This window comes from Schistocerca nitens, chromosome 1 (genome assembly GCF_023898315.1).
Source record: "Schistocerca nitens isolate TAMUIC-IGC-003100 chromosome 1, iqSchNite1.1, whole genome shotgun sequence".
NCBI lineage: Eukaryota > Metazoa > Arthropoda > Insecta > Orthoptera > Acrididae > Schistocerca > Schistocerca nitens.
In genome coordinates, this window is record NC_064614.1 from 264,651,661 (window position 1) to 264,663,846 (window position 12,186).

The 12,186-nt window shown below is 45.5% G+C and overlaps 1 protein-coding gene across 3 annotated transcripts in view; it reads left to right on the forward strand.

The window, feature by feature from the left end:
• LOC126247730 (major facilitator superfamily domain-containing protein 6) overlaps nt 1-11,609 on the forward strand; it is a 217,178-nt gene extending 205,569 nt beyond the window's left edge. For 2 of the 3 annotated variants that reach the window (XM_049948507.1, XM_049948506.1), the window contains exons 9-10: nt 11,106-11,258; nt 11,358-11,609. In XM_049948507.1, the coding sequence (XP_049804464.1) occupies nt 11,106-11,258; nt 11,358-11,434 (230 nt within the window). In that variant the 3' untranslated portion in view covers nt 11,435-11,609. The remainder of the gene's footprint in view (nt 1-11,105; nt 11,259-11,357) is intronic. The other variant, XM_049948505.1, reaches the window with a different exon arrangement.
• The last annotated feature ends 577 nt before the right edge of the window (nt 11,610-12,186 follow it).

A 12,186-nucleotide genomic window follows, 5' to 3' on the forward strand; every position in this document is an offset into this window, starting at 1 on the left:
TTGTCTATGACCAGTCATCTTCAGGCTGCTGCCTCAGGGTGTACTGGTAGTGGAGACTCTTGCTCTCCTGCCAAGGCAATTTACAGTGTACACAATGCAATGAGTCAGTTCTCATGACAGAGCAAGTGGCAAATAGCAATTCATTTCTGTCACTTGATGTGGAGAGTTAGTGTGGAGGCTGGCCATCTGTCCTCGCCCATGCACCTTGTGACTGAAAAGGTGATCGGCCTTTCAGTAGAATCCAAGCAGGCACATGGGCTTTGATACCTCTAGAGAGCTGCAATTTGAGACTTGTTATGGAGCCCCTTAGGAAAAAGCATCCATGGCCAAAAAGAAATCCAGTGTGCATCCAGTATGTCTGTTGATGGGCCTCATCTAAGATGGGGGGGGGTCTCAACCAAAGGCTCTGTTGATTCTGTAAGTGTCTTGGTTACACATTTCTGGACTTGCTTTATGGGATGAAGAATTGTAGGACTCCCCTTTGTAGATCAGGAGTGCACTAGACAAAGAAAGCAGTTACTGAGGTAGCAGAGTACATGCGCAGTGCATGTGGTTTTTTTAGGCTAGGTAGTGGTTTGAGGTCCTCTGATGAACATTTACCAGTGAAAATACAAAGAGCGAAATCAGACCATGTATGAAGTAGACACCTAGACTGCCAAATTTTTAACAGTAAATTGTTGAATATTTGTAACACAGTTCCTTAATTTACTGCCCTCCAATGTCGTTGTCACACTCAATTATTCTTGGAGCTGAGAGCTGGCTGGAACCTGAAATAGAAAATTCTGAAATATTTGTATATTGGAAAGACAGATTAGATGCCATAGGAGTTTTGTCATGAGAGTTTTAGAATTAGTGAAAGTAAGTCTACATCAGTAGTGTAGAAATATCCAGAACATGAGAAATTAGTTGGAATTGACTTGAACCTACCAGATATAGACTGGGATGCCTATGGATTCATTGCAGGTGATACAGACTGGCAGTCCTGTGAAGTATTTTTTGAAAATGTTTCCAGAAAACTGTCTTGAGCAGCAAGTTTGACTGCTCACACATTACGGAAATGTAGCTTCAAACAGGCCTGATCTTGTTGGTGGTGTTGGTATAGAAACAGTGATAAGTGATAAGTGATAAAAGATACTAAATCCATCAAGAAGCCTAGGAGAGTATTTTTGCTAGAACAAGCAGATAAGCAGTTGTTAGCATTCCACTTATAAAATGAATTCACATCTTTTAGTTTCAGTATGATGGTGATAGAGAAATTAGAGGCAAAGTTTAAACAGATTGTAAATCTTGCCCTGGAGAAGTGTGTACCAAGTAAATAGATTTGGAACAGAAAAGATGCACTATGGTTTAATAACAAAACTGCTGAGGAAACAGACTGTTGCACTCTCATTTCTAAAAAAGGGCAGACAGATGATGAGAGGCAAGTACCTGCCAGGTTAGCTGAGAGCGCTAATGCACTGCTTCCTGGACTCGGGTAGGTGCGTTGGTCCCAGATTGAATCCGCCGGCGACTTAATGATGAGGGCCAGTGTGCCAGCCAGCCTGGATGTCATTTTTAGGCGGTTTTCCACACACCACTAGATGAATTCTGGGCTGGTTCCCACGTTCCACCTCAGTTACATACCTCACAGACATTTGAAACATGTTCACACTATTTCGTGAGTTACACTAGACACAGACAGCTGGGGGTACACGGATTCCATCCTGGGGGTACGGGATGGCAGCAGGAAGGGCATCTGGCCATCCCTTCAAATTAACCTTGCCAAATCCGTTGTAACCACACTGATCCGAAGAAGAAGAAGAAGAAGAAGAAGAAGAAGAAGAAGAAGAGGAGGCAAGTGTCAGTAGAAATTTGTGCATCTGTAAAAATATTGATGTGCGAAACATACGAGGGCAGTTCAATAAGTAATGCAACACATTTTTTTTCTGAAACAGGGGTTGTTTTATTCAGCATTGAAATACACCAGGTTATTCCCCAATCTTTTAGCTACACAACACTATTTTTCAACGTAATCTCCATTCAATGCTACGGCCTTACGCCACCTTGAAATGAGGGCCTGTATGCCTGCACGGTACCATTCCACTGGTCGATGTCGGAGCCAACGTCGTACTGCATCAATAACTACTTCATCATCCGCGTAGTGCGTCCCACGGATTGCGTCCTGCATTGGGCCAAACATATGGAAATCCGATGGTGCGAGATCGGGGCTGTAGGGTGCATGAGGAAGAACAGTCCACTGAAGTTTTGTGAGCTCCTCTCGGGTGCGAAGACTTGTGTAAGGTCTTGCGTTGTCATGAAGAAGGAGAAGTTCGTTCTGATTTTTGTGCCTACAAACACGCTGAAGTCGTTTCTTCAGTTTCTGAAGAGTAGCACAATACACTTCAGAGTTGATCGTTTGACCATGGGGAAGGACATCGAACAGAATAACCCCTTCAGCGTCCCAGAAGACTGTAACCATGACTTTACTGGCTGAGGGTATGGCTTTAAACTTTTTCTTGGTAGGGGAGAGGGTGTGGCGCCACTCCATTGATTGCCGTTTTGTTTCAGGTTCGAAGTGATGAACCCATGTTTCATCACCTGTAACAATCTTTGACAAGAAATTGTCACCCTCAGCCACATGACAAGCAAGCAATTCCGCACAGATGGTTCTCCTTTGCTCTTTATGGTGTTCGGTTAGACAACGAGGGACCCAGCGGGAACAAACCTTTGAATATCCCAACTGGTGAACAATTGTGACAGCACTACCAACAGAGATGTCAAGTTGAGCACTGAGTTGTTTGATGGTGATCCGTCGATCATCTCGAACGAGTGTGTTCGCACGCTCCATCATTGCAGGAGTCACAGCTGTGCACGGCCGGCCCGCACGCGGGAGATCAGACAGTCTTGCTTGACCTTGCGGCGATGATGACACACGCTTTGCCCAACGACTCCCCGTGCTTTTGTCCACTGCCAGATCACCGTAGACATTCTGCAAGCGCCTATATTCATTCTGAGATGCCCTGGTTTTCCGCCAAAAGAAACTCGATCACTGCCCGTTGTTTGCAACGCAAATCCGTTACAGATGCCATTTTAACAGCTCCGTACAGGGCTGCCACCTGTCGGAAGTCAATGAAACTATACGAGACGAAGCGGGAATGTTTGAAAATATTCCACAAGAAATTTCCGGTTTTTTCAACCAAAATTGGCCGAGAAAAAAAATGTGTTGCATTACTTACTGAACTGCCCTCGTATAACAACTCACTGCCATGCCTTAACAAAAGATATTGCTGAGAGCCTGAGAAAATTCTGGCCTATATAATATTGCTAGCTAGATCAAAGGTTTGTATCCAGTCACTTGCTGATCTTTCTGGCATGGTAGTAGAGTACAGCAAAAGAAAAGACGAAGTTTAAATCTTGCATTTAAGAAAATCATTCATGCAGGAAGATCATACAGACATACAGTCATACGACCATCAGGCTAACTACTATAAGTTGTAATTGGCATCCCTGGCACAGAGAGTTAACTGAAAGAGTTGAAAACAAAGAAGTTGCTAGGTCCAGATGGAATCCCAATCTCTACAGAGAGTATTTATCCCTTACATATATATTAATATATTGCATATATCACAAATATCTTATCCAGATCAAAGTCCCAAATGACTGGAAAAAAGTGCAGTTAGCTCCTGTATGTTAGAAGGCTATAGGAACGGACCTGCAAAATTACAGAGTTGCAGCCTTAACATTAGTTTGCTATAGAATTTTTGAGCATATGCTGTCCGACTGCAAAGTGTTAACAATAGTACAAACAGACAAAATAGGTTCCCAGATAGGTGAGTGCCATGAAGGCTTCTTAAGTAATAGAATCCAATAGATTGTCCTCAATGGCGAGTGTTCATCAGAGGTAAGGGTATCATGAGATGTGCCCCCAGGGAAGTGTGATAGGAATGCTGTTATTCTCTGTATACATAAATTATGACAGACAGGGTCAGCAGCAATCTGTGGCTTTTTACTGATGCTGTGGTGTACAGAAAGATGACTTACACAAAGTTTGTAGTTGTTCTGGTAGATGACAGCTGGTTCTAAATGTAGATAAATGTAAGATAATACCAACAAGTAGGAAAAACAATCTCGTAATGTGATGACATATGGCTGGGCAATATTCAGTGAAGTGGCAAGGCACATTTTACACTAAATGGTGCAGGGAATACACTGGACTGCTAAATTAGGAGTACTGCATGCATTGTGCATGAAGAGCCATTACACTCACCATTTGTGACTGTGTGTTCTGGATTATCAAGCACCTACATGTTCAATCTATTCTTCTGTGAGGAACCTATGTTCAGGAGGTCTGTCAGGTGTACCATGACATCTACATATTATCGAGTCCTTCTTGTAGGGCACGTGATTCCTGCTATCGAAGAGTCCACCTGTGTGGGAAACCCCTGTTTTCATGTAATATGGGACACCACGACATGTTTCTTGCCCAGTGAAAGATCTGGAGGTAACATGTTTGTGGAAAGCTGCATTAAGCAGAAGTTTTCCAGATGCATGGCCTGCAAGATCACTTTACCTGAATCCCTGTGACATTTGTCTTTGTGGATAACTAAAAGAATGTGTTTACCAGGGACATGTTTTGTCTCTATCTGATCTGCAAGCCAATATACAGGAACACATTGCTCAGATTCTGTCCCCCTGTGGGTCCAGGGGTTAGAATAGGCCCGAGGTATTCCTGCCTGTCGTGAGAGGCGATTAAAAGGAGTCTCACACTTTTTGGCCCTATGACGTCAGGTCCCATTCTATGGTTCTACCTGCCACTTTCAAAATTCTACAGAAGTGTGGTCCATATAGGGAAGGACACCTCACATAGTGCACAAGTTATCCATAGTGCCCTTGTATTCGATCTCCTGAATCTCTTGTCATGGCTTTGCATCTCCACCTGCGTTTCAACTATTTGGGCGAGGACACTTCCCGGGGTATGTCATCTTCTTTGTTGTCTCCTGTCCTCTTTCACCCCGATGACAATATTGGATTTCTCTGCGAGCAATATCCAGTACAGTAGCCAGTCTGTTGTGGTGGGGCTGTCGTGTACCCATGTTTGGCAACCCCCTGACAACACAGGGATCGCACTGCTGATGCCTGAGCTGTAAACTCCCCACATATTCCAAGGAGTAGATGCCTGTCTTCCTGAGGTGTCAGGACTGCTGGCAATGACCATCATGCCAGTTGGCCTTTGCTGTGGCTAGGTGGTGCCCGTGGGGAGAGCCCCAGATTGGAGTGGGTGGCATCAGGGCGGATGACCCGCAATGAAGCGGACTAAGTCATCTCTAGCTGGTGACCATCTGGCACCAGCAGTCTCTACAAAGGTCAAGATGAAATTCAATGCTGACAGGTATGACCTTAAATTGTTTCCCTCCCTCGCTATACCGTGGCAGCTACAGAATGGAGAGAGCAATATTCGCCTCGGTTTTTAGTCTGAAGCAGAACTGATGGGGACTCCTTTCTACCTTAGAAGCCTCAGTTTTTCATTGAACGCCTTAAAGACAAGTTTGGAGAAGTGACAGCACTGTCCAAAATGCGAAACGGCACAGTTTTGATTCAGACAGCATCCCTAGCCCAATCCTGAGCATTACTCGCCTGTGACAAGCTGGGTGATATTCCTGTTTTGTCACTCCCCATAAAAGCCTCAACATGGTTCAGGGGATTATTTTCCATTGTGACCACCTCTTACAGTCTGACGATGAGCTCTGTGTCAATTTAGAATGGCGGGGTGTTCATTCCATTTGGCACATTTACAGGGGACCCAAAGACAACAGGGTTGCTACCAGTGCCTTCATCTTGGTCTGTAAGGGTGATTTATTGCCTGAAAAGGTAAGGTGATGGTTTACTGCTGTGACGTTAAACCATACGCCTCTCCCCCTATGCAGTGCTTTAAGTGCTGGAAGTTCGGGCACATGTCTTACCGCTGCACTTCCAGTGTCACATGTCGAGACTGTGGACGTCCACTGCACCCAGATAATCCAGGTGTGTCACCTCCCACTTGCATCAACTGCGGAGAGCACCACACCCCCTGCTCGCAAGACTGTCCAGTACTACAAAAGGAGTGGAAAATCATAGAGTACAAGACCGTGGACTGGTTGACTCACACGGAGGCTAAACGTAAGTTTGAAAGATTACACCCCATTTGGTTGATGTTGACATATGCAGTAGCTATGTCACCATTGCTGTCCCAAGTGCCAGTGGTTCCTCACTCTGTGCCATGAACAGTGGCCCCTCCGGGTGGTAGGGGGCATATCTTCCTCCGTTCCTCCCAAAGCACCTACTTTGGGAGCAAGGCCTCCCCAAATGCAGGGGACATTGGTCCCCTTCCCCCTGCCAGAGAAGCAACAGCCTCCTCCAGCTCCTCTCGTGTGGAAGGGATCCCTTGGGGCCCTCTCTCCCGAGGTCAACACTAATGCCATTGCAGACACCTGCCAGTGGCTCAAGGAGCCAAAAGCTGCTGGATGAAGAGCTTCACGGTCTTCCTCCATACCTGAAGCTGGTACCCTCTGGTGGCTCCAACACCACCACTCCCTAACAATTCTGCATCTGAGGATGCGGTGGAGATCTTAGTGTCCCCTCTGGACCTGGATCTCACTGATGCCTCATCCACCATAGAAGTGGCTACAAATACTCAATTGGTGGCAGCAGGTGACCCTGAGGCATAACCTGCCTCCTTGCACGCTTCATGCCTTCGCAGCCTCATGATAATGTCATCCTTCAGTGGAATTGTTGTGACTTTTTCCGCCACCTGGCTGAGCTACGGCAACTCTTAAGCTTTACATGTGCTTTCTCCTCTGCCCTTCAGGAAATCTGGTTCCCGGAAATGTAGGCCCCTGCCCTTCGCGGCTATAGGGGATATTACAAGAACCATAGTGGCTATAATAGAGTGTTGCGTGGAGTTTGTGTCTATGTCCTGAACTCATTATGCAGTAAACCTGTGCCCCTTCAAACCCCTCTGGAATCTGTAGCTGTCAGGATAAGGATGACACAGGAAATAACTGTCTGCAACATATATCTTCCTCAAGATGGTGCTGTACCCCTGAATGCATTAGCTGTGCTGATTGAGCAACTCCCTAAATTTTTCCTACTTTTTGGAGATTTTTAACGCTCATAACCTCTTGGGGAGTGGCACTGTGCTTACTGGCTGAGGCAGATATGTTGAAAATTTACTGTCAAAACTTGTCCTCTGCCTCTTAAATACAAGCGCCCCCCCCCCCCCACACACACACATTTCAGCGTGGCACATGGCACATATTCGGCCATTGATCTCTCAGTTTGCAGTCCTGACCTCCCATCTATCCACTCGAGGGCACATGATGACCTGTGTGGTAGTGATCACTTCCCCATCTTCCTGTCACTGCCCCGGCGTCAGGCCCACAGACGCCTGCCCAGATGGGCTTTAAAAAAGGCAGACTGGGAAGGCCTTAGCCTCTGCTGTCACCGTTGAATCTCCTCCACATGCTAACATCAATGTGGTGTTTGAGTAGGTAGCTACAACAATCATTTCTGCAGCAGAAAATGCTATCCCTCGTTCTTTAGGGTGCCCTCGGTGAAAGACGGTCCCTTGGTGGTCACTGGAAGTCGGTGAGGCAATTACGGAGTGTCGGCAAGCTCTACAGTGGCATAAGCAGCACCCTTCCCTGGAGCACCTCATAGCTTTTGAATGGCTCCTTGCCTGCGTTCACCAGCTTATCAAACAACAGAAACAGGAGTGTTGGGAGAGATACATCTCAACCATTGGGTGCTATACGTCACCTTCCCAAGTCTGGGCAAAGATAAAATGAGTTTTTGGGTACCAGACCCCAACAGATGTTCCCGGTGTTAACATAGATGGCATGTTATCTACCGACACAAACATGATTGCCGAGCACTTTGCTGACCACTATACTCGCGCCTCTGCTTCGGAGAACTACCCCCCAGCCTTTTGCACTCTCAAATGGTGAATGGAATGGAAAGTCCTTCCGTTCACTACACACCACAGTGAACCCTATAACACCCCATTTACAGAGTGGGAGTTCCTCAGTGCCCTTGCAAATTGCCCTGACACAGCTCCTGAGCCAGATCCGATCCACAGTCAGATGATTAAACATCTCTCGTCTGACTACAAGCGACATCTCCTCATGATCTTCAACTGGATCTGGTGCAATGGCGTCTTTCCATCACACTGGCAGGAGAGCGCCATCATTCCAGTGCTCAAACCCGGCAAAAACCCACTTGATGTGGATAGCTATCAGCCCTCAGCCTCACCAACATTCTCTGTAAGCTGCTGGAACGTATGGTGCATCAGCAGTTGGATTTAGTCCTGTAGTCATGTGGCCTACTGGCTCTGTGCCAAGATGGTTTCCACCTGGGTTGCTCTACCACTGATGATCTTGTGTCCCTCGAGTCTGCCATCTGAACAGCCTTTTCCAGACGCCAACACCTTGTTGCCGTCTTTTTTTGATCTATGAAAAGAAAGTGTATGACACCACCTGGTGACATCATATCCTTGTCACATTATATGAGTGGGGTCTCCGAAGCCCATTCCTGAGTTTTATCCAGAATTTATTGTCTCCTTGTACTTTCCATGTCCAAGTTGGTGCCTTCCATAGTTCCCCCCGTATTCAGGAGAATTGGGTCCCACAGGGCTCTGTATTGAATGTATCTCTATTTTTAATGTCTGTTAAGTCTAGCAGCAGCTGTAGGGCCACAGTCTCACCCTCTCTATACGCAGACGACTTCTGCATTTCGTACTGCTCCACCAGTACTGGTGTTGCTGAGCGGTGCCTACAAGAAGCCATTTACAAGGTGCAGTCATGGGCTCTGGCCCATGGTTTCCAGTTTACGACCGCAAGGTCGTGTGTTATACACTTCTGTTGATGTCGTACCATTCGTCCAGAACCAGAACTTTACCTTAATGACAATCCACTCATGGTAGTGGATACATATCGATTCTTACGACTGGTTTTTGACGCCCAATTGACTTGGATTCCTCACCTTCGTCAGCTTAAGCAGAAGTGCTGGCAGCACCTCAATGCCCTCCGCTGCCTGAGCAACGCCAACTAGGATGCAGATTGCTCTACGCTGCTTCAGATCTACAGAGCTCTTGTTCAATCCCCCCTCGACTAGGGGAGTGGTTTATGGTTCGGCGTCACCCTCATCGTTGCATTTACTTGACTCAGTGCACTACTGTGGCGTTCGCCTAGTGACAGGAGCTTTTAGGACGAGTCCTGTGACAAGCGTCCTGGTAGAGGCCAGAAACCCTCCATTGCAGGTTAGGCATGCACAGCTGCTGGCCAGTTACGTTGCACATGTTCATAGTTCGCCTGCACATCCGAATTACCGTCTCCTTTTTCCACCCACAGCAATTCATCTCCCGCATCGGTGGCCCAGGTCAGGACTTCCAATTGCGGTTTGTGTCCGATTCCTTCTTTCTGAACTGGAGTCCTTGCTTTTACCACCTATACTTGAGGTCCATTCATGTACACCTCCATGATGTACAAATAGGCCATGGCTTTGCCTGGACCTTTCACATGGCTTTAAGGAGTCAGTTAACCCTGCGGCTCTCTGCTGCCACTTCTTCTTGGTTCTAGACATGTAGCAAGGCTATGAAGTTGTTTACACCAATGGCTCGATGGCTGATGATCACGTCGGCTTTGCGTATGTCAATGGAGGACATATTGAACAGCATTCCTTGCCCAATGGCTGCAGTGTGTTCACTGCCAAGCTTGTGGCTATATCTCGTGCTCTTGAGCACATCCGTTCATGCCCTGGGGAGTTGTTTCTTGTGTGTACTGACTCCTTGAGCAGTGTACAAGCTATTGACAAGTGCTACCCTTGTCATCCTTTGGTAACGACCATCCAGGAGTTCATCTATATCCTGCAATGGTCCAGTCGTTTAGTGGTGTTTGTCTGGACCCCATGTCACATTGGAATCCCAGGCAATGAACTTGCCAACAGGCTGACCAAACAGGCTATACAGAAACTGCTTATGGAGATCGGCTTCTCTGCAACTGACCTGCATTCAGTGCTATGCCGCAAGGTTTTGTGGCTTTGGGAAACAGAATGGCATAACCTCAGTATGCACAAGAAAATGCATGCCATTAAGGAGACTACGAATGTGTGGAAGACCTCCACGCGGACCTCTTGCAGGGACTCTGTAGTTCTCTGTCAGCTCCACATTGGCCATATTTGGGTGACATGTGTCTACCTACTGTGCCATGGTGACCCACCTCAGTGTTGATGTGGCGCCCGGCTGACAGTGGCCCATATCTTTGTGAGCTGTCCTCCTTTGGGTGCCCTGCAACGGACTCTTCAGTTACTGGACTCGTTGCCGGAGAGAGAGAGGGAGAGGGGGAGAGAGAGAGAGAGAGAGAGAGAGAGAGAGAGAGAGAGAGAGAGATTCATTGATTTTCCACTTTGTACATGATATAGTATGACTGACAGAAAGTGAAGTTTAACTGAAAAAATTAATAGGTAAGAGGGGACAAAATATGTCTTAAAATCAAACTAGAAATCAGATGCTAACAGTCTGCAGCCACTGGAAAATCCACACAATATGTGCAACCCCCTTCATCTCTGAATAACTGCTCTATGTGAACCTGCTTTCTCTTTTCATGCCAATACTCACTCCACAGTTTTCACCTCCTACACTTACCTCCATTATCATATTGTCTTCCCTGATACTTCAAAGTGTGTCCTATCAACTCATCCCTCCTTTTAATAAAGTTGTGCCATGAATTCATTTTTTTCACAATTCAGTTCATTACCTCCTCATTTAGTATTCAGTTGAGGCACCTAATTTGTAGAAATTCATCATCTCTGAATCAAATTTGATTCAGTGAAAGAGCTTTAATGGGTATTTCACATTTAAACTACAGGAGAAGTACTCTAATGTTGCCAATTACAGTGTGTACAATCATGTTTCCCTTACACAATGGGAGCAGGACCAATTTGTGCTCCTATACTTCTTAACCTCCTTCAGTCATAGAGGGCAGCTTAGATGTAGGTATTATCAATAAGGAAACTGTGGCTAATTGTGTCTGGTGACCAAACTGTTATGTTTGGGCAGTCTTTTTAACTCAATAAATTTCTTCTTTATTTCTCAGGATATGCAGTTGGCAGTATGATAGGTGGTTTGTTATATCGATGGGTTGGTGGAACTAAAGCATTTAAATGGTTTGGGACCACAGCAGCAGTATGTGGCCTAGCTCATTATATAATGTACCAAATGTTTCTGAAGAAGACTATGGTCCCCGCAGGTGAGACATCTGCATCCCTCATTTCCACACAACTTATAATTATAATACTGTTCTTTTATTATGACAATGGTTATATCAAAAATCATATTGTTTCCTTAGGTACATCACAACAGTATAAATCTCCAGATGATGCAGTTCAGGTGACAGATGTAGCTGCTGCTGATGATGAGAAATGATCAGTCAGAAAATTTGAATTTCTTAAATTCAAGAAATCAGTCTGTCTGTTCCTTGAAAATGTCACAACAGTGCCTGATATGTAAATAATGCAAATGATGTACAAAACATTTTGTATGTTGTTGTATCTATCAGAGTTTATATTTTCTATGTATATGTGTATTTGTAATAAATGTTTTGATCACATTGTACTGTCACTGTTACAAATAAATGGTTCCCAAAGTTGCAGGAGTGCATATCAGTCAAATAATTTGGAGATAGGAGTAAACACAATATATCATTATGTATGTAATTTGTGGTTGTAAGGCACTTTATCCATTTAAGAAATAAGCCTCAGATGGTAGGTGCAGTGTTTCTCCATATGCCATTTTTGCTGTCAGTGTTCCAATGTATGGCTTACGTGCTGTGTGGAGGTCCAACTCTTTCAGTGACACATAATTGCAGCTTTTAATGTTCTATGTCAGTGCTCTATAGTCAGACTTCCTGCCAGATGGTAGCTGGTTGTATGGTGGTGTTGGAAACCACATAACTTTGACCGCTCAAGAAACAACATTGACTTGAATTGCTGTCCCTGATCCATTGTAAAGTGAGTGAGACAGCCAAAACGGGATATTCTGGTCATTCATTAACCAGGTTTTTGCTGTTGTCTCTCTGAGGAGTCACCAATTGGAATTGCCTCTGTCCATTAAGTGTGTCTATTGACCAAGTAAATGTACAGCAACATCCTTCTGCTGGTGGTAGAAGACCCAAAACA